This window comes from Dermochelys coriacea, chromosome 6, assembly GCF_009764565.3.
Source record: "Dermochelys coriacea isolate rDerCor1 chromosome 6, rDerCor1.pri.v4, whole genome shotgun sequence".
NCBI lineage: Eukaryota > Metazoa > Chordata > Testudines > Dermochelyidae > Dermochelys > Dermochelys coriacea.
The window spans coordinates 43,161,004-43,184,367 of record NC_050073.1 but is presented as its reverse complement, the minus strand read 5'-3'; the positions used below and the strand labels follow the sequence as shown (position 1 = coordinate 43,184,367).

The window sequence follows — 23,364 nt, the reverse complement described above, 5'->3', positions numbered from 1 at the left end:
GCCTTGGAGAATGAGTTTATCCCTGCTTTTGCCACAGAGTTCCTGCATGATTCTGGGCAAGACGCTTAAACCAAACTTTTCACAGGAATTCACTAATAGAAAATACCTCATTTTCTGGGTGCTCATTTTCTGAGACCCTGAGGTCTGATTTGCAGAAGTGCTTGCTTCTCACAGCTGTAAGTAAAGTCAATGGGAGCTGTTTTTTGAACATATGAAGTCCACATAGGGCTAAGTACTCTGAAAAATCAGGTCCTAGGTGTCTCAAATAGGATGCTCAAAATTAATGGATACCTTTTAGCTTAATCTCTCTCTGCCTCAGCTCGTCATCTGTAAAATGGGGATAATCAGTTCACAAAGTTGTGAAGGAAAATTAATAAATGGTGAAGCACTCATAGTGATGTATGCCATAGAAAAGCCTATGAGGAAATGAATAATTCTGTATTCAGAGCAGCATACAGTAAAATAGGGCATCGGGCCACATATTGAACAATGAGAATAAAACAAAATATTGAGTAGTTGTTTGTTAACTGATCATCGTCCATTCTGGACACTGAATGAGGCACTGGTCCCATGGAAATCAGCATGTGTTCATGTCATTACAGACTGTGTCATACAGTCAAGGGGGCTGAATTCATTCTGGCATTTCCTAACTTTTGAGTGCTCGACTTTGGAATCTTAATGTTATTTGAACACATATACATATATTTGTGTGTGTGTCATTGCCTAGTTTTTTTTTAATGAAAAACCAAAATTCCATTATGTGGCATCATAATTACACTTGCCTGATTCATCATCAGGATTGGAACCTGTAGAATACACACTCCTCTGCCACTTGAGCTAATTGATAACAGTAGTAGGTTGTCATCCTCTATGTGGACCTGCACTAGAGGGGCATGAGACATACACTTCGCCAGTGGTTTTCACAGATATTTTCTGACAGCAGAGGAATGGTGAGTCTAGAAATCTTAGGTTCCATCAGAGGTTCTAGAAGGAAGTGTGCTCTAGGGAGCACAAACTCTTCTGTCTGTTTCCCCAAAGCTTGATCTCTTCTGTTCTGTCCCCTCCAACCTATCCCTGTCACAATCCAGACTCTTCACACATCTGCGGTCTTGTCCTAATGTTATTCCCATTGTCTGCCCACTCCCAGTCTCCCCTCCTCAGGCTTCAGATCCCAGTCACAATCTCTTTGTCCAACCAGTCCTAATGTCCCTCTCCCGTCTCACAGTACAGTGATAGTCACCAATTCCCAGTTGTAGTTTCTCTTTTCCCACTCTCACCTCCATTCCCAGTCTTCCCCAGCTCTGTCCCATCTACTTCTTTCCCTCCTCCCGGGTCAAGGTCTCGTCCCTTTTGGATTTGAGTCAGGTGACCAGCAGGGGAGATCATTGAGAGCACACAAGAGAGAGACTCCCTGCTCTCAGCTCCAGTGTCCAGACCCCAACCCAGACCAGAGCCATGAGGAGGAGCAATTGCAGGTAAAGTCCAGCTTCTCCTCTATAGCACTGGGCTGGAACAAGCTTAGTTATGTGAGGGTGGCTCATGCACAGGAGCTGTGAGGGGGTGGAGCATGCTCAGTGAGGATGGAATCTTTGAAGATTTTAGCTGCTAGACTCAAAGAAGTCTTTACTGAGTGTGTGTGTGTGTGTGTGTGTGTGTGAAATCCGATTTTTTTCAAAGGCTTATAACTTGGCCTGATTTGGGCAGATATTCACAGGAATGGCAAAAAGCACATCCCTTCCCCAAAGGCCACCTGCCTGCCAAGTTTCACATTCCTGCTCCCAAGTATGAGAGATGTTAGAACTTCACAAGGAAAAGGTAACCACATTTTTTTTAATGGCAAAACAACGTTAAAGTTTGGCAGAGTTATAAGCTGCTGAAGACAGGGTTTTATAATGGGAAGCGTTGGGTAGCTTTAATAATAGGTGGCTCTACCAGCACTACACTAATAATAACCTGGAACTCCTTTAACTAAATATTACCAGCTGGGCTGCAAGTTTCCTATCAGTAACACTTCAGTGTTATAGATACCACACCACATAGTCTCCCTGAACTCCCATGTTTGAGTAGCCAGTGCGAGTGAGCTTATAGTGCTGAATTCTCACTGATCTTTCTAATGCAAGGTTAAAGCTTGGGTATTTGCCCTGCTCTAATTTTTATATAGTATGCTAATTACTCTTTTGAATCCGAAATGCCTGTTCAGCACAATGTAAGAGAAATCTGAAATGACGTTGTGATGCTGTGTTGTGAATAGCCTTCAACCTTTTCCGGTTTATATAGAAACCCTGGTCTGGTTTTCTTAGGCCTAATTGAACATCAGTCTCATTTTTATTAAGTTTACAGCACAGACACACACGCTCCACCATACTTACTTTCTCATTGTTTCAGCAAGGATGCTGTCCAGAAGAGAGTTTTTTTTTCATAACACAGTATTGGAATTAGGAGGGAAAATTTTGAAGTGGATGTAGCTCTCTGAAGATGAAAAGAAAACACCAAACAGAAATGTGGGGGGGGGGGAGGGAAAGGTTTTGAATTAAGCAAACACAACTGATTTGGATTGAGCTGGATATTAGATTTTACTGCAGACCCAGAGCCTAAATATTCGGAAGGATTTATGCATGATGACACCCCTATGTACAACATTTCTGTTCTGGTTAGGAATCCTAAGGCAAATGGTTGGCAGGCCAGTCTGTAGAGAATGTTGCATGTAAGGTAGGAAACTCTGCTACTCCCGAAAATTAATATATTATTATTTCAGTTTTAATAATAATAATTCTTAATACTTCATTTTTAAATTTCTGTACAAACATTAATCCTTACAACAAACCCATGAGATAGGTTAGTGTGCCATGTATATCAGCTCTACAGATGGGGAAAATCAGGCAGAGAAAGGTTAAGTAACTTGAGCGAGGTGATTGCTGGAGTCCGTTTCAGAGCTAGAATTCAAAGTCAGGAGTTTGTCTCCCTGTCCTGTGTTCAGACCACTAAATCAGGGACCTCCTGAGGTCCCTTCCAACCCTGATATTCTATGATTCTATGATCATGCCTGTTCACAGAAACATTTTGTAATTGCAGTTCACCACCTTGATCAATTGGTCCTTCAGCCCTCATATAGATTGCGCCGATCACAACACATCTTCCATTCTTCTCTTATCCTGGCCTTGCTTCGCCATGTGTGGCCATGTAAGGCATGGCCGTAATTGCAGTTAGCACAAAAAAATTACTAGGTCCAACTCTTGTTTTAGTTACAATGAGGGAAATTTCCATTAATATCACCCAATATTAAGAGGAGAATTTAGCCTCCAGTCCAAATTCTATAGGAGTGCTATGACTGATGCAAGATAACATATCTTTAAAAATTAATTTTTAAATGACCTATGTGTATTTCACACCCTAATTTATTGATGCCACTGGAAGAGCATATTTTAGACCCATAACACTGGTACATTCTCACAGAGCGTCTCTTGCACCCTTCCATCTGGTTATTAATATGTTTATGACTGACTGCTTTTTCAGTGGATTCCAACTACGTAACCCTTTTCTGTTGTTAAAAAAGAGATATATGGATGGTTCTGGTTCAGATCAAGCTCCTCTGGAAGCAAAGGATTCAAAGCAGTATTAGTGATCCAATCAGATAGCAAAGATACTTCAGTGATGAATTTGGTGTAATTGCTAGATAGATAGAAACTTAATTGTGGAACATTGTTAACAGTAGGTTTTGTGTTTTGCCAATAAGATTTCAGACTGAGTTAAATACCCATCTGTTTTCAAGAGGGGAGGAATTTATGTCAAAGTAATTCTTAGCAGATAAAAGAAATTTTGAAATTCAGCTCTTGTAGCTTCAATAGTACATCCCTTTTTGGTTTGTAAGTGACATATCGGGGTACACCCCAGACTAGTGGGGGCTGTGTCACCTGTGTCCTGTATCCTGGGGTGCCTTGCAATGTCTTGCTTCTGTAGCCTGCCTCCAACCTGGACTCCTCAGAAACAGCCTACAACATGCAGGTCATGTCTGTTTGTGTAACTGTAGCTTGCTAGTCACACCTTGGCTCTCACCAGCCTTGATTATGTGGCAGGGTGACCCAAATATATTCCCATTTCTGGATTTCCCTCCAGAAATGTATGTTCTGTACTGCCAGCCCTCTCCTGGACAGTCATCCATTATTCCTTTAAGGAAATACACAACAGCTTAATAGTTTAGAGTTACCCAGAAACGTTAAGTTAAACACATGGGATCAGATAAAACAATGAAACAAATGTATTAAACTACAAAGAGACAGATTTTAAGTGAGTACAAGTAATGAGCCATATGTCAGAAATGGGTACAAGAAAAATAAAGATAAAACGTTTTCTAGTATCTAACTTACCAAACTTTATTAGATTCAAGCAAAGTTTGTCACCACAGGCTTCCAGCAGCACTACTACTGACCAAACTCTTCAGGTCAGAACTCCACCCTAGAGTCCAATACCTGTTTCCTTTGTCTTCTCAGGTGCTGAGAATGAGATGGGCAGGGAGAAAGAGGGTGTATCTTGGGGTGCTTGCCTTTCCTTTTTATAGTTTTTAGTCCCTCTTTGAAAAGCATTTCCAGCTGAGAACCAAGAGACATGCAGTCTGCTGAAATAAGGAGATTCCATGCTGCTGCTTTGCTAAGATGCAGGTCTCGTTGTCCCTACCCCGTTTCATTGCCAAAGACTGGCCACTTGATAAGTAATGGCCCATTAGCTTGGTTGACAACTGGCTGGTGCATCAGCTTTCCCTTTCCCTTTGACCACTCCCCAGACTTATCGGGAAAACGTACTTCAGTCATGATTTTAGCTTATGTTCATAACTTCACCTATAATGTTGCTATATTCACTTTATCATATTACTGATCAGCAAGTTATGAGTTTTCAAATACCACCTCACAAGGCATATCTTGTACAAAGTTTTACAATTGTGTGTAGGGTTTGGACATGGGTGAATTCCAACACAGCGTACTAACCTGGACGAGTGGCACAGAGTCTACAATTAGTCTTGACCTCTAACAAGTCATCTTGAGTTATGTCAGGAACCAATTGAAGAGAGAAAATGATTGATTTAGTATTTCATTCCAGTCAGTAATGCATGGTCTGTACTTTTCATTGTGGACCAGCGTGAAGGCAGCTTAATTTAGATGCTCTGTGGACTGAAAAAAAGCTTTTTCTGACTCCAAATCAATCTTAAAAAATACTGGAACTTTTGCCACTAGGATGCGGGAACCCTCCACTCCCAATCAAATTAGGATCCCTCTTTTCTGGATTAGAGGAGTTGGTGTCCAGTGCAAATGTAAGTATGTCTTCTACAACTAATGTGCACCTACAAATATTGCAGAAGGAAATGTAAATACAGAAAACTGGACCTTTCAGTGGTGTTTGTCATTTCACTGTTTGTTTACATGCATTAGGTTTTAGTCAGATCTCCTTTGGGGAAATTACAATATACCAAACTTGTGAGATGTTTTGGCATAGATAGCTCTTATGGATATTCCATCTCAGACGTATCACAGGAGTGGGTTTTAAATGCTACGGTTGGCATGTGATGGGATGCTTAAGATCAAATGTAATCCACTAGGTCTGTGCAGCCAAATGTTGAGCACCATGTTCAGCACAGCATCATGGGCAAAATATAGATTGACAAAAAGGCTCAGAGTAGAATAATATGCCACCCTCATTCAAAACTGTGATTAAATTTTTAAAAAAAACATAGCTGTTGAGGAAACCAGATAACCATCGGTTTGAGATGCAGCAAAATATTTGTACAGACACTACCCAATAACATTGACTTTGATTGTAAGTGCTTAGTTTTGACATTTTTAATTTCACTATATAATGGGTGGGGGTCGGGGGTATCAGCTGTCAATTCACAAGTGGGAAATAGGAAAGGTAAAAGATAAGTGAGCACAAAAAGCAGTTCTTCAGATCCAGAAAGCAACTGGCCATTGGGCCCTGCAATGCCCACAGCTGTGAACACTCTGATTTGGGGGAAGTGGAACTGGGGAAAGAAAAAAAAGAAGAAGAAGAAAAGAATACAACCCAGCTTTCTTTGAAAAAAAATTTCTAACCCTTTTCTTTGCAAAGAGATCTTGAAAACTTAAACCAATGTAAATCAATTACAAGTTATCAAGGTTCCTTCCCCACTCTGAACTCTAGGGTATAGATTTGGGGACCTGCATGAAAGACCCCCTAAGCTTATTCTTACGAGCTTAGGTTAAAACTTCCTCAAGGTACAAACTTTGCCTTGTCCTTGAACCCTATGCTGCCACCACCAAGAGTGTTAAACAAAGAACAGGGAAAGAGCCCACTTGGAGATGTCTTCCCCCCAGAATATCCCCCCAAGTCCTACACCCCCTTTCCTGGGGAAGGCTTGATAAAAATCCTCACCAATTTGCATAGGTGAACACAGACCCAAACTCTTGGATCTTAAGAACAATGAAAAAGCAATCAGGATCTTAAAAGAAGAATTTTAATTAAAGAAAAAGTAAAAGAATCACCTCTGTAAAATCAGGATGGTAACTACCTTCCAGGGTAATCAGATTCAAAACATAGAGAATCCCTCTAGGCAAAACCTTGTTTCAAAAAGACACAAAATCAGGAATATACATTCCATTCAGCACAGCTATTTTACCATGCGTTAAACAAAAGGAAATCTAACGCATTTCTAGCTAGATTACTTACTAACTTAACAGGAGTTGTAAGGCTGCATTCCTGATCTATTCTTGGCAAAAGCATCAGACAGACAGACAAACCCTTTGTTCCCCCCCCCTCCAGATTTGAAAGTATCTTGTCCCCTCATTGGTCATTTTGGGTCAGGTGCCAGCGAGGTTATCTTAGCTTCTTAACCCTTTACAGGTGAAAGGGTTTTGCCTCTGGCCAGGAGGAATTTTATATTTCTGTATACAGAAAGGTGGTTACCCTTCCCTTTATATTTATGACACAAGTGTTGAAAGGTACAAGCAAAGCATTTCATGTAAAAGGAGTCAGTTACATGAGGAAAAAGAAAAGGAGTACTTGTGGCACCTTAGAGATTAACAAATTTATTTGAGCGTAAGCTTTCGTGAGCTACAGCTCACTTCATCGGATGCATCCGATGAAGTGAGCTGTAGCTCACGAAAGCGTATGCTCAAATAAATTTGTTAGTCTCTAAGGTGCCACAAGTACTCCTTTTCTTTTTGCGAATACAGACTAACACGGCTGCTACTCTGAAACCAGTTACATGAGGGTGTGTCCCAGAACCATCTCTTTGACCCTCTCCGAAATCCCTACCAGGCACAGTAGTATAACCACGATGGATAGGGGTTGGTTACATTTGGGGAGAGGATGGCAAAAATTGTTTTACAGGCTGGCTGTGCCATCACATTCATCTGAGACAGTGAGCTAGAGGCTCATCTGATGCATGTAAATTCAGAGTAAATTCACTGAAGTTCCTAAGTGAAATCATGGCCCCATTGAAATCAATGGCAAAACTCTCATTTACTTCAATGGGTCCAGGAATTAGATGGCCAGTGTCTTCTGAAGTTGCATTTTCATTTTCTGTAAAAGTTACAGCAACATCCAGTGTTATTTAAAGGAGCTCTGGAGACACTCAGGCAAATGTCCTAACAATATCTTTTGCGTAAACCCCATAAAGCTCTCTGTTTCCTTTTCCATCATTGCTGATTATCCAGATATTTGAGAGAGTCTTTCTACACATTTCTCTTTAAATAGCCTGCTTCACTTTCCTGCTTTATTCAGCATTCACTGATCCAGTGTTTGTAAAATCACAGTTCATCACCATAGAACAGTGTGTTGTGCAGCAAGCAAATTCCAGCTGAGTGTAGCTCCCAGTGGCTGTGCTAGGAGAGGCTTTCCTTTTTGGGGAGCTCCTACGGAAGAGCTGTTACCTACTGTTCAAGAAGGTCCAGGATTTGAGTCTTGGCTATGGAACATGAAGGATGTACACTTGGCAAGTCCAGGATGTGGGGGACTCTGCTAATTGTGCTCGAGTATCTGGCTGCCAGTTGGCAAGTATAACAGGAAGCATTTGTGATGGTTCAAGTACTGGGCTGTGCATCATTGAATGGATTGGGCAGGAACTGTCTGAATGGACAAGAGAACTTCTATTTAACAAAAATTCCTTGATAATCAGCAGTTCTGGGAAAGGAAATAGAGAATCAGTGCTTGAGAGTTTAATGGGATTTTGATAAATTATAACATTTTTAGGGCCAGATTCTCAAGCTGGCATCAGTGGAGCTACACTAATTTATGCCAGCTGAGAATTTCTCTCTTCGTTTTTTTCCTTGTATGGTGTCAGTGATGCTTTGATCTTTAAGAAACAGGGTATATCTGAGTCCTTATATTTTAAGGACTGGCCATTTTGATGGGATTTATTTGAAACTTCTAGGGTTGCTAATGTGGGAGGGTTTCTGGCTCTTGGACTCGGTTGGTATAAATGAGTGCTGCCTATCTCTGCCAGGTTATGATCTCCTTTTCCTAGCCTGTCTTTCAGATGTCCCCAACACTAGGCCCTGACTGCTCTCTCGGGCAACAAAGCAGCTGGATTTGGTGCACATAAGCAGAAGAAGGCAAGTTTTGTGAGAAACTGTCAGGGAAACAGTTTGGCAATGAAACTATCAACCCATGAGGATGGGGTTCTCTTCCAACATTTCTCAGGGAGATCTGTGGAGGTAAGAACAACAACAAAAGGAGTACAGGTTTCAGAGTAGCAGCCATGTTAGTCTGTATTCGCAAAAAGAAAAGGAGTAAATGCATCCGATGAAGTGAGCTGTAGCTCACGAAAGCTTATGCTCAAATAAATTTGTTAGTCTAAAAGGAGTACAGGGAGGATAAGAGAGAGCATCCATGTTTTTCAACTCTTGTCTCTCAGATTTGACTTGATCCTGAGGGTTCTTAGGGTTAAGGATAGTTTGATATTTGGTTCACTGTCACTTTCTTTCTGTGATGTGTGTGTTAGTGTGAGCCTAGTCACCAATGTTTTCTTAGCTTTCCCAAGCAGAGGAGGGTAGAGGCAAAGTCATGTCAGACATAAAATAACATTTAAACCAGTGCTGTGAATGGAGGGGGAAGAAGAGGGAAAGAAGGGCACATCTGTGCATAGGACAAGAATGCCCAGACTTGTATCTTTTGGGAAGATGAGATTGGCAAGGATCATTCTAAAGCAGTGTATTGAAATAGTCATTCTGGATGCTGTTAGAATATGGAGTCACTATAATAATGCTTCACATCCCTGTGGTGTTGCAGATCGCAAAGCACTGTATAAGCAATAATGAACAAAGTTTCACAGCTCCCCTGTGAGGTAAGTGCTATTACCTTATTTTACATATAGGGAAATTGACTTCCTTAAGGTCAAACACAGAGTCTGGTTGAGTGCCTGTGTGTCTGTCCGGAGTCTGTTAGGAACATGATTGTGGGATATCTTCTGAGAAGACATGATCACGGGTCCAAAAATGACTGGAAGACAGTGAAATCACAGAAGTGGCTGTTGGTCAAAAGGTGCTTGGCATGGTATAGTATTTGTGCAGCTCATCATGCACAAGTAAAGTACTTCCAGGATTTCCACTGACTACAGAGATCAAAAAGTGACCAGATAAATCCATTAGGGAAATTTCAGGGTATTGTTGAATGGAGCAGTTGCTTGGATGCAACTGCAATACCTGCTGTTCCTGTCCTCACTGGCACTACCAGGTGCAGAATGGCTTGATATAGGATACATTAGTCAGGAGTATTGCTCAGAGCAATGGTGCTGTCAATACCTTTACAAAAAGAAAAGGAGTACTTGTGGCATCTTAGAGACTGACTAATACCTTTACAGTGCTTCTTGTGCTGTTGCAAGAAGTTTTGTGTGCAGACATGATAGGCCTGCTTTGCACCTTGTGTAGTGATTTACACTTGTACAAAGATGATGTAAAATGATGATGTATAATTACTTATTTATTGTTGTTTTTACTTTTTCTGATTCCCCTTTCACTTACACTGGTGTAACTCTGTTGCCTTCATAGAAGATGAGAATTTTCCCTAGTGAGAGAAGAATCAGACCTACTGTTTCTAAAATGTCCTATAAGGAAGAACATAAAATCCCTGCACATTGTGTCCATTTATGTTTGTCAGATTTTGATTGTCATTCTCCCCCGCCCTCATGTTTCGGATGGAGCTGAAATCAACACAGCTGTTTGTGTTTAACAACTGCATATCATAAAGCTTCTTGTTATGCCTGAAATATCCTGTAAAGTATCCGTGTTAGTCTGTATCCACAAAAACAACGAGTCCAGTGGCACCTTAAAGACTAACAGATTTTCTTGAGTTTATTTCGTGGGTAAAAACCCCACTTGTTGTTTTTGTGAAACATCCTGGTGCACCAGCATCAGTGTTTGCTTTCCACTCAAGTCTGAGGACAGTGCTTCTTGGTTAATCTATACTGTGCCACCAGCAGAGGGAGCCCCAAAACATTAATTTTGCATAGTCTGACGGAAATAACATCTCTTTCAGTTTCTTAGGGTCCAGTTGGATCTGCTGTGGGAAACTTGATTTTTTTTTCTGTTCACTGGTTTGTTTTTGCAAACATATTGTACGTTAAGAGTAGGGCTAGTCAAAATATTTTCATCTCAACTGTTTTTCACTAGAAGATTGGGTTTTCAGATAAGTGAAATTTTTCAATAAATTATCTCTTTTTCCACAGAAAATATATTTATTTGTGTCAAATAATCAGATGTCTGAAAAACAAATTATTTCAGCCAAAAGCCATGCTATTTTGATTTGGAAATGCAGCTGCGGTGCCTCATGGGATTTGTAGCTCAGTTGCCTCGTGTCCTCATTGTCCTCTGTGGAGATAACATGGCCAAGAACACCTCCCCTCTGCAAGAGAGAAGACCATCATGCATCATGGGAGATGTAGTCCAATCAGAGAACTCAGCCTCTAGAGAAGAATGAGAGCATGAGGCACCCAAATGACAGGTCCCATCAGGCATCGTGGCAACTTTTCCAAATTGTAATATTTCATTTTTCAGCAAAATATTTTCAATATTTGAATTTCTTCTGAAAATCACCCTGCATCCCCAATTTCTGAACCAACTTTAATTAAGAACGTTATTCATAAAATTAGAAATGCATGAATAAAAGCCAAAGTCCAGACAATTAGTTTTGACACAGGAAACATACATTTATACTGCAAAAGCAGCACTAAGTTTGACTCATATCCCATCGTCAGTCTAATTTATGGCCTCATACAGAGTCCCCCTCCACAGATTATTTTTGTTCCTGTCATGAGTCATTTGGTAAAACATACTCCTCATGCCCTCAGGTGGTGGAGGAACTGCTCAGTGTGACCCCCTCATGATATGGGAGTTAGGTTTTAACCATTATAACACTTTTTTCCTTACTACAGAAAACACTCCTGCACCTTAAATACACAGAAGAGGCCGCTTGGTCATAAAATTAATTATTATAACTTATTTTAAGGTAATCCTGGCACCATTGTTGCCACTAGAGGTGAAGTTAAGTTAAGCTTAAACTACAGGAAAATTGCTATGCTTGTTGCTTTTTAAAAGAAAATTAATAATCTCTTATTCTATAAAAGGAGGCAGACAGAAAGTACAGGAATTGACATAGTCCCCAGGATACCAAACCATGCTCTTTCCAAACTCTAAATAGAGTATCGGAGGGGCAGAAAGTAGGGAAGCCCTTATGAATATACCATAGGTTTGTCCAAAATCAAAAAAGTTAGAAAGTCTGGCAATTCCAACTTCAAGACTTGTGGCCTCAGAGTCTAGGTGCTTCTCCAAATTCAGTACATATCTCACTGGGGCGAGAGAGATTAAACAAACGCTACATGTGTTTAGGAACAGATTCTCTGAAGCTAGCCTCTCTGAGGCTTCTTGCCGTGAAGGGAATGTATTTAAGTTTGTGGCAGACCTTCTTGGGCTCCCAGACGCCCTGATCATCCCCTTCCTGGCTAGTGCTGCCTAGAGGACTGCTTCAGTACACCACACAGCAGCCGGGGGGCATCCATAATTCTCTGTTCATGGCAGACATTCCATTCCCTAACTCCCCTCCTTCTTGGGAAGCTGCACTTTGACTTACTGCCTAGTTTTTGGTTCATTTGGTTCAGTTTTTGAGATTCACCCAAAGGACCTTCACAGACAGGTGATGACCATGATCACTGTCTGAACAGGGCTGTAGGAATGAAACAGGGGACTATGAAGGGTGTTGTGCAGGGGAAGGAGGGCCTAGACAAAGGTGGAATGGGAGCCCTGCACAAGAGAATTGAGTTAAAAAGTTTCTTGCACTTTCACCTTTTCCCTTTGTGTGCATGGGTAGGGGCCAGTCTGACACATGTGGCAATCTCCAGGGAAGATAAGGTTCGTGGTTTTTGATTTGGATGATTTCAGCTGAAATATCACCTTTTAATTATAGTTTATTCTTTCTTTGGTATTGGAAATTAACCAAGGTATTGAAATTGGGTGATTGAAAATCCCAGCCTAAATTGTTTTTCTAAGAAGGCTGAGTTAGATGGCCAACTCCCATTGATTTTCTGTTGTAAATAGGCACATTTGAAAATCCAAGCCTTAAGGAACAACTGAAAATAACTAATAATCTCCAAAGATGGTTCAAGGCTGAGGGATCGAACCTCAGGTTCTCCACCTTTGCAAATGTAGTCTGTAATGTGATGTGTTAAAATGTTATGACATCATTTTGTGACGTGATGATGTGTCTTGCCAGCAGGACACTGTATCTCAGTGACATTGGGTTGCATTATTTGGAACTGGTAAAATAGTTACAACAGAATACACAAACGCAAAGGGGACCTAGATTGCAAGGGATTAATAATAGAAGTTTCTACTTTTAGGTCCCCAGTCCATATGTGACCCATAAACAAATCAGAGACCAAGTTATTTCCATTTGTTGGCTGTTTAGTTGCCTATGTGGAATTCAGGTTGGATCATGGTGGACAGGTGTTCACATCATTAGACCACCAAAACAACTGGCATTCAGCAGAAGGCCTGGATTGGATTCTAGAGTTATTCCAGTAGGTAAAGATAGAGACAGTAGGGAGTATTCTGTGGAAACTTGACCTGTTCTTGTCAATGAGCATGGCCATTCTAGGGAATTCAATCTATCATCTTTGACAAACATGACATTCAGTAGCCATTAAAAAATTAGCACTAAAAGGATTTGTTTTTCTTTACTCAAATTAATTCTGTATATTTGTTTGTATCTGCAAGCTAGGTAGTTAGCTTTTCAGGATGCAGACAGATCCCCAAAAATTGGCAGAATCCTATGAAATTGAGGGGAAGGTGCGCTGAACCTAATCAAACTCAAAAGCAAAAGACAAAAAATAAAGATATAAATTACCTTTTCTGCTTATTCAATGGTTTATGAATATTGCAACAAAACTAAAATTAGCCTTGCATTTGGACCTGGATCTTCTGCAGAGATTTTTTGTTTCTTTTTCTTTTCAATCTCTGCTTCTTTTTGTTTTAGCTAGAAAGATTTTCAGCACTGAAACGATGCATAAAGTATTGTAGCATTAAATAAATTTTAACTCCCACAACTACCAGTCCTTTAATCTGGTAAATCTGACATTGGTTGTCAAGTTTTATGCTTTGAATTTTTCTTCACAATAATTTCTAGCCAGAAGCTGTGCTTCATGCTGTGGCAGGAGAGAAAACATTGGAAGGCCTATCTCAATGAGATGGAAGAACAGAGATGAGCAGTTTGTAATCTGAGATTTGTGGATAAAGAGACTAGAGGGAAAATACATTTACTGATAACAAAAAAATTACCCACTGAGAGTTAATGCAAAGCATCCCACAGAGCCAGTGTACTTGTGGGTAGGGATGCCAAAATCAAAATAAATATTTAACATGTTGACTTTGTGCAAAATTATAGAAGCATCACAGAACTCACTTTAATTATGGAGTCAGTAGCAAGTACTAAGCAGGAGACACAGGAGTTTGCAATGATAACGTGTCCAGGCTTTGTATTTGTCTATAAATAACCTACTTGTTATGAAACTTCTTGCAAAAATACTCCACAGTTTAATATGATCTGAGCTTAGGCTATCTGTTCAACGAGGCAGTCGATAGGGCTTATTTTACATACAAATGTTAGGTGGGAAGTGTTGTAGATAGTGGTTAGAACAGGAGATGGGTTTTATTTTTAACTATGCCACTTACCCACTATGTGACCTGGAGCAAGTCACTTAGGTCTTCCAGTATCTTGCTGTAAAATGGGACTAATCATCCCTTACAACCTTTGTCAACTGTTGGCATGGTGGCCACCATCTTGGCTAACTCGCTAGGAACTGAACAGGAGACCTTCAGACATAAAGCATGAGATGATACAACTTGAGCTAAAGAGCCCAGGCTCCCCAGTTTGAGGCTGTAATAGCTCATGTACTCTATGTATCAGGGTAGAGCATTACACTTGGAGATCCTTAAATGCAAGGTGCTATACATGTGCAAAGCACTGCTAACAGGTTAAATTTGTAAGCCCTTATTCAGACAAACTCCTTTACACTTTCAGAGGGAGTTTTCCTGAATGAGGAGTGAGTAAAAATTGAGTGATGATTCAGTCCCATGTGTTTTTATTTGAAAATGCTTTTTAAAAAAATACGGGTAGGAAACTCGAATGCATCCTTAACATTAGCACAGCTCAGCTGTGAGTGCTGCTGCAGAGCTGTTACAGATCCTGTTTTGTACTTGAGCACAGTCACACAGTTCCTGCCAGTCACAGGAGCTGAAGCCACTCCTCTTTTGCAGAGATATTTTGTTTCTGATTTGAGTTGGGAGGACCAATCAGAGGGCCGCACTGTTTCACGGTACTGTCAGATTGCAACCTTCCCCTACTCCAGCTAATCTCTGTAGCCTTCTCTGGTGTAGGCACAGCAGGCTGCCTCTAACACACACAATATATTAGCAGTAGTGCTGAACCCTGTGTCCGTGCCGATGTTTAAGATGAGGTGGTGGCTGCTGTCCCTCCTGTTTGACAGCTGAATTTTTACTCCGTGTTTCACGATCATCACTGGATGAGCTGGGAAATTTTGTTGCCACTGGCATTTTTTTTATTTAAATGTCATCAATGGGCGTTTCTCCTTCTGCTCTAGCGTCGTTGTCCTGTTCTCAGATATTAAGACTAAGAAGCTTGATTCTCTAAGGCTCGTATCCAAGGGCATCAGTCATTAACACACTGAGCTACATCTGCTTCTTGGCTAAGACTGAAGAAAGACATCTTAAGCTGGAAATCCTGCTTGCTTGCTCTCGCTCTCTCTATCACACACACATACACAGAAGGCATATGCTGCCGCAGGGTTCTTTTTCTATTCCAAAAGGCTGCCTCACTTTGGAGATGCAGTGACAAGATAATGAAGTAAAAGTCTCCCGTTTCCAAGAAAGAAAATCATAGGAGTCAGCAATCGAAAGGGAAGAACAAGTTAAATAGCAGTAGCAACAGAAGAGGAGTGGAAGGAGGACAGTGGTTGAGAATTAAAATAAAATCAGAGGAAACAGGTGGAAGGCTCACAAGACACTGAGATAATTTAGGCTTAAAAGTGTCTGTTTCCTTTATTCTGTTATTTTCTCAGCAGTTTTTGGAGATTCCTAAGCAGGGCTGTTTTACCATAGCAGCTTCCTGAACCTGCCTTTTCACTCTCCCTGACTGCTGCTGCTACTGCTGTTGCTGCTGCTGACAGAAACGTGTTAGGAAAGCAGAAAGAGAAAATGCCAGCCATCCTGGTGGCCTCCAAAATGAAATCGGGACTACCTAAACCCGTACACAGCGCTGCTCCCATCCTGCATGTCCCGACGGCCAGGACCATCCCGCAACCCTGTTACCTGAAGTTTGGGAACAAGGTGGAGGTGACCAAGGCATCATATTCCTGCCAGATCCCCCTCAAATCACCGCATGGACATGAGAATGCAGGGGATGGATTCCCCCCCAAGAAGAGTAGCTCTCTAGAAAATGGATTTGACACACAGGTTAGAAAAGTGTGGTGTTTTGGGAGGGGTGTGTGTGTGTGTGTAGCAGAGGTGATGTGTGGTGGGGGTGTTTCTATTTTTGGTGGTGCCATGTGGTGGCAGGGGGTGATCTTGGTTTTTTAGTTGGGTGGTGGCGGGGTGTGGGTTGTTAGGTGTGCTGTGCTGTGTATTTGTGTTTGCTTGTGTGTTGGTTGTTTGCAGGGTTAGAATTTGTGGGGTTTGTTGGAAGTGGAAGGGATGTTGGTTACGGGGTATGTGATTTGTATTTATAGGGGTGTTAACTGGTTGGGTGTGTTCTGTGTTTGTGCTGGTCTCTGATGGTGGCAGGGCTGCTAGTTGTGGTGGGTGTATTTTGTATATGGGGATGTACTGGAGTATTGGTTAATTGTGCGTTTTGTATTTGTGATTGTGTGAGATGATGGGCAGGTTGGCATGTTCTATATTCAACTGCAATGTACAGAGAATATATTATCAGTCAGATTGTACCCTTGAATGCAACTGACTACCTAGGAAATTCATGCTAAATGGAATTTTCCGTCTTTGATAACATGTATATGCAGTCTAGAGACAGTACTTCATTTTTAATGTGCAGTATTTAGATTGCAGTTAAATGTGCATCTGGGTGGTTCTTTAAATATGTTGCTTTCCATGGTGAGAGAAGAAATGTACGTTCCACCACTTGTTTTATTTTTGCTAGTGTACATCCTAGTTTATTTCAGCATGGATCAGATTGCCTCTGTAATGCTGATGCCCCAATGTGCTTGATAGCAGTGTGAGCACATAGTAGTATGTTAGAGTACTATGGTGTGAGCAAAGCAGATGGTCTGCTGCAGCAAACTGAACTGATTAACATTATATAGAGGTTGCTATGTAGGCGGGTGGTGTATTTTGAAACCAGCCATCCATATCATGAACCTCCTCTGCAGGCATTTGAACCTGGGAGAAGGTGGGTGATACTCTGGAAATGGGTATTTTTGAAAGAATCTTAGCTTTCCCCTCTTTCCCCCAGACTACTCAGACATCTGTGCCATCTAGGGATTGCACGCTGTGGCCTCGTAACCTCGTCTCTTAGCGATAGCATGACTGCTGATTGGGTGCATTTGGCCTCCTGCTCTGCATTTTAGGATTTGCTGCATTTTTCTGGCAGACAGGTGACGTATCAGACTAGTCGGGCCAGACTAAAGTTCCTGAGGGATTGAAAGCAGAATAGGGAGACATGCTAGTGGTGTCAGGGAGGTGGCAGCAGACAGACTGACCTTTGCATCACATCATGCTCTTAAGAGAGGAACAAATGCTATTTCTTCTAATTCTTGAGTTTTCCCTTCGAATTCCAAAATGTCAGCAAAAGCTCTGCATACGCTGCTCGCTTTCTCGCTGAGACATGCCTTGGTTCTGTATTTAAGTTTTGATTACTGCATAAATGTTTCATATTCATAGGTATTGTCTCATTTTAAATAGTAATTTAGGCATATAGAGACTACTATAGTTGTGGAGTTTTGGGAGGATAATATGTATTTTAACCTATATATAGATGTGAAGCACACGTTTGTATATCATGATACTGAATTGTCAAGCAGGGCAAGATTTTGGCCAAAAAATGTAGGAGTTAATGTACTTATTGAGTTTGGGATAATTTCTTGCCACAATCTGTTGGAGAAATCCTGATTTATTAGCAATGCCCAATGACTTATTTGGGTCCAAATCTCAGCGGGTGACTAGTACCTCTAGGTATTAGGATTGGTCCAGACTGTATGATTGCTTATTTTTGGTGTTATGTTAACTGGTTTAAGCTCTGGTAATCACGTTTCTCTTATGTTCTGTTTATTGTTACCACCCTAATTACCTCCATGCCCATGTGGGTATTGTGCACGGCTGTTCCCACCCAAGATACTGACTCGGGACATTGATCTACACCTAATGAATTTTTTCCACACCAATTATATCAGAGCTACTGTTCTCTTCCCCCTCCCCCACTATGAGGGTTTCTCCTGTCAGATGGCAATGCCTGCAGCTGCATCCAGGTATAGAATCATAGGACTGGAAGGGACTTCGAGAGGTCATCTAGTCCAATCCCCTGCACTCATGGCAGGACTAAGTATTACAGAGGATGCCAAGTCTAATAGTCCTACACAGATTGATTCTAGAACAGTTCACCCAGGATTAAATATCTCTAGAAGGTTCCCAGAGCCTACTTCTAAGGAGTGAATAGCCATTTCCACAGCAATATTTCTATCTTAGGTACTCATATAGCCCCCACTACCAGAATATCTGAGCACCTCATCATCTTTGATGTAGTTATCCTCACAACATACCTGTGAGGTAGGGAAGTGTTTACAGATGGGGAGCTGAGACAGAACGAGAGACTAAGTGATATGCCCAAGGTGACACAGGTAGTCCATGGCAGAACAGGGAATTGAACCCAGGTCTGGAGTTCTTAGCTGACACTCTTTTCTAGCAAATTTGATCAGTGACCTCTAGCCAGGGGCTTTGCCAGTGCACCTCAATCCCAAGCCCTTGTCCATGGCTGTTTTAGTGTTGGGCACCCCTAACTTGACATCTTAGATCCTGTATGGTACTTTGTAACATGACTGCTGAGCCTCTGGCCTAGCTGAAATACTCTGTTTTTAATTTGACGATAGTTTCGGCAGTCACAAGTCCTAGGCCTGGGTGCCATGTGCCCTCCTGTTCACTCTACAATTTGCTACCTCCCCTGACTGTCATGATGACACCTTTTTTGTGGCCTGGGATGGGCAGCTTCCCTCTCCTCCTAACCAAGCCTGCTCTCCGAGCTGGCCAGTAGTAGCTCTGAAGGGCTGCAAAAATCAGACTCTTCTCATTGTCACCTTGCGGCAACCTGTAGTGTGAAGTAGCCCAGGGAGTGACAGCCATGAGGATGTTCTTAGATCTTGTCTCAAACATGGCAGAAAAGTGTGCTGGTTGGGCCTGTCTGCTGGGTCTTTCGTCATGTCCTGTTTTGTAAATGTTTTTACTGTGTTGTTGCAGTTTTCACTGGGCAGAATTTTGGCTGGCTATGTAAATATGCATGTAACAAACTCCCAGACGGCAGAGGAAGCTTTGGGAGGAGACTGACTATCCCAATTCCGGCACCTTTGAAACACTGCACAGTGTTGCTCTGCAGGTGCTGCACTGGAGGAGCCGGGACGGGGCATATTGGGATGTGGTCAAGGGTCTGGAATGAGGTACATGTATTAATGGCTGCTATGCCCAGCCTGCCTCCTATATAGGTTTAACAGTAAGGAAACAGATGCACATTAGTGATGCATAAATTCTCCAGGAATTTATGCCTTTATCATAGTATCTGAGCTCCTATTGGAGGATGGTTATGCCTCTTTCCCTGCACTTGGCTCTGTGATTTATTGTGGGGAAGGAGCCCTGTTTAGTGTTTAGAGCAGGAAATTAGGAGTCAGAACAACTGGGTTCTAGTCCAGGCTGGTTTCCATGTGTGTCAAGTCACTTGAATGTAAATAATAATGGATTCCTCCATTTTTGAGTGCTTAACCTTCGATATTTTGAACTTGCTTTTCAGAGGACCTGTGCAGTCATTGCTCCCGCTGACATTAAGTGGAGTTTCGGGGTCTGAATTCTGAAAATCAATCCCAAGTCATCTCAAGATGGGAACACTGAAAATCAGTGGCCACTTCTGATTATTTTGATTTTGTCTTTCTCCCTTATCAGTAAAATGGGGAAAACACCTATATTTCAGGCATATTTTATTCTTAATTAGTACCATATAAGTGACATGTAGTAGTTACAATCTGTGTCATTTTTATAAAAGCAATTTTAGTCCGTTTTAGAGGCACTTTCTAAAGAAAGATCCAAAACTCTTAGCTTCAAGTTCATCGCCAGTGCTAGACTGAAACCTTAAATTGATGAATCACTATAATGTCATTGCTGTTGTATTCTCACTGGTTTGTGCATTCCATTCATTCTTTTGTGTTTAATTCCCTGTATGGTGAACAATGGCTACCTCCTCTTGAAGTAATACTTACATTGTCTGACATACCAACCAATAAATTATACCCATATTTAGAGAACATTGTTTTGAAAATATTTAACTTTGTTTCCACAGAAACTTCCATCTAACAGATAACAAGATAGGAATCTGTCCTTTACTAAATGGGATTCACTAGTTATTTTGTAAAAAGTCATTTGCACTTTGAGGAATTATTAAGTTTTTACTCATTAGAATTAGAATTAGAATTAGAATTATTAGTAGAATTAGTGGGGGAAGCAAAAGTGGATGGGAATCTGGGAGGCAGTGACCATGAGTTGGTTGAGTTCAGGATCCTGACGCAGGGAAGAAAGGTAAGCAGCAGGATACGGACCCTGGACTTCAGGAAAGCAGACTTTGACTCCCTCAGGGAACAGATGGCCAGGATCCCCTGGGGGACTAACATGAAAGGGAAGGGAGTCCAGGAGAGCTGGCTGTATTTCAAGGAATCCCTGTTGAGGTTACAGGGACAAACCATCCCGATGAGTCGAAAGAATAGTAAATATGGCAGGCGACCAGCTTGGCTTAATGGTGAAATCCTAGCGGATCTTAAACATAAAAAAGAAGCTTACAAGAAGTGGAAGGTTGGACATATGACCAGGGAAGAGTATAAAAATATTGCTCGGGCATGTAGGAAAGATATCAGGAGGGCCAAATCGCACCTGGAGCTGCAGCTAGCAAGAGATGTCAAGAGTAACAAGAAGGGTTTCTTCAGGTATGTTGGCAACAAGAAGAAAGCCAAGGAAAGTGTGGGCCCCTTACTGAATGAGGGAGGCAAGCTAGTGACAGAGGATGTGGAAAAAGCTAATGTACTCAATGCTTTTTTTGCCTCTGTTTTCACTAACAAGGTCAGCTCCCAGACTGCTGTGCTGGGCAACACAAAATGGGGAAGAGATGGCCAGCCCTCTGTAGAGATAGAGGTGGTTAGGGACTATTTAGAAAAGCTGGACGTGCACAAGTCCATGGGGCCGGACGAATTGCATCCGAGAGTGCTGAAGGAATTGGCGGCTGTGATTGCAGAGCCCTTGGCCATTATCTTTGAAAACTCGTGGCGAACGGGGGAAGTCCCGGATGACTGGAAAAAGGCTAATGTAGTGCCCATCTTTAAAAAAGGGAAGAAGGAGGATCCTGGGAACTACAGGCCGGTCAGCCTCACCTCAGTCCCTGGAAAAATCATGGAGCAGGTCCTCAAAGAATCAATCCTGAAGCACTTAGAGGAGAGGAAAGTGATCAGGAACAGTCAGCATGGATTCACCAAGGGAAGGTCATGCCTGACTAATCTAATCGCCTTTTATGATGAGATTACTGGTTCTGTGGATGAAGGGAAAGCAGTGGATGTATTGTTTCTTGACTTTAGCAAAGCTTTTGACACGGTCTCCCACAGCATTCTTGTCAGCAAGTTAAGGAAGTATGGGCTGGATGAATGCACTATAAGGTGGGTAGAAAGCTGGCTAGATTGTCGGGCTCAACGGGTAGTGATCAATGGCTCCATGTCTAGTTGGCAGCCGGTGTCAAGTGGAGTGCCCCAGGGGTCGGTCCTGGGGCCCGTTTTGTTCAATATCTTCATAAATGATCTGGAGGATGGTGTGGATTGCACTCTCAGCAAATTTGCGGATGATACTAAACTGGGAGGAGTGGTAGATACGCTGGAGGGGAGGGATAGGATACAGAAGGACCTAGACAAATTGGAGGATTGGGCCAAAAGAAATCTAATGAGGTTCAATAAGGATAAGTGCAGGGTCCTGCACTTAGGATGGAAGAATCCAATGCACCGCTACAGACTAGGGACCGAATGGCTCGGCAGCAGTTCTGCGGAAAAGGACCTAGGGGTGACAGTGGACGAGAAGCTGGATATGAGTCAGCAGTGTGCCCTTGTTGCCAAGAAGGCCAATGGCATTTTGGGATGTATAAGTAGGGGCATAGCGAGCAGATCGAGGGACGTGATCGTTCCCCTCTATTCGACACTGGTGAGGCCTCATCTGGAGTACTGTGTCCAGTTTTGGGCCCCACACTACAGGAAGGATGTGGATAAATTGGAAAGAGTACAACGAAGGGCAACGAAAATGATTAGGGGTCTAGAGCACATGACTTATGAGGAGAGGCTGAGGGAGCTGGGATTGTTTAGTCTGCAGAAGAGAAGAATGAGGGGGGATTTGATAGCTGCTTTCAACTACCTGAAAGGGGGTTTCAAAGAGGATGGCTCTAGACTGTTCTCAATGGTAGCAGATGACAGAACGAGGAGTAATGGTCTCAAGTTGCAATGGGGGAGGTTTAGATTGGATATTAGGAAAAACTTTTTCACTAAGAGGGTGGTGAAACACTGGAATGCGTTACCTAGGGAGGTGGTAGAATCTCCTTCCTTAGAGGTTTTTAAGGTCAGGCTTGACAAAGCCCTGGCTGGGATGATTTAACTGGGACTTGGTCCTGCTTTGAGCAGGGGGTTGGACTAGATGACCTTCTGGGGTCCCTTCCAACCCTGATATTCTATGATTCTATGATTCTATGATTCTATGATTTCTTAAGACAAAAATCACTGTTGACTACAATTCTTCTGGGGAGGAGAGTGTTTTAGGGATTCCACGATGAGACCATCAAGAAGATAATATTGCCTCAAGAATACAACCAGTTGCAACCTTGCTCTATTATGTTAAAATTAGGAAACTTGCCTTAATCATAAAAGATGATTATGGATTTAATTAGTGCATTTTTTTTGCTATTGTGTAATCATCTCTAGCTTCTTGCTCTTAACTCTGTGGGGAGAACACAGAGAGTGGTTATCTGCTAGTATCTGAGAACATTAATAGTTCAGACATTGTTTATTATTATGTTTTTATTAATTTTATCAAAGACACTTTATAGCTCCAAATCACTTTCTCACTGATTGTAAAACTTGATAGGCGGAGAGATGAAAAAGCATGTTGCTGAGAAATTAAAGTCCCCTACACATACAGGTTTCAAGAGCAGCAGCTATCATACCTCTAGGATTTGCTCTTTCTGCAGGATGGCTCTGTAGTGGCTCAGTGGAAACACAGAGCATATCTACACTGTGCCTGGACTATGGGGTTGTAAACTATAGTGTGCACTAGCATGCTGCACTGTAACATCTCTGTGTAGACCTTGGGAGCGCAAGCTAAATGGTACCTAGTTCTGGTTAACGTAGTTATCCTCCAGTCAAACTGTGTGCCCTATAATTGTGTTTATGATAGCAGTTTTGGTAGCACTTTAATAGCTGCATATTAATGAGTGCCAGGAATTATTACCACATAGAAACCAACAAAAAAAGTACTCATGATTTGTTTTATAGTGATCACTAAAGAGAGTATAAAGAGCTGTCATGTTCCTCAAGCATTTGTACTGAAGATGAAAGAT

At 41.8% G+C, this 23,364-nt stretch overlaps 1 protein-coding gene across 10 annotated transcripts in view; it reads left to right on the top strand.

The window, feature by feature from the left end:
* The window catches only part of NAV2 (neuron navigator 2), a 642,916-nt gene that overhangs the window by 295,574 nt on the left and 323,978 nt on the right, over positions 1-23,364 (top strand). For 6 of the 10 annotated variants that reach the window (XM_038406030.2, XM_038406026.2, XM_038406025.2 and 3 more), the window contains exon 1: positions 14,864-15,983. The exons of 3 other annotated variants lie outside the window; for them this stretch is intronic. In XM_038406030.2, coding sequence (XP_038261958.1) covers positions 15,726-15,983 — 258 coding nt within the window. In that variant the 5' untranslated portion in view covers positions 14,864-15,725. Of the gene's footprint in view, positions 1-14,816; positions 15,984-23,364 lie in introns of those variants that run through there. One more of the 10 variants, XM_038406023.2, reaches the window with a different exon arrangement.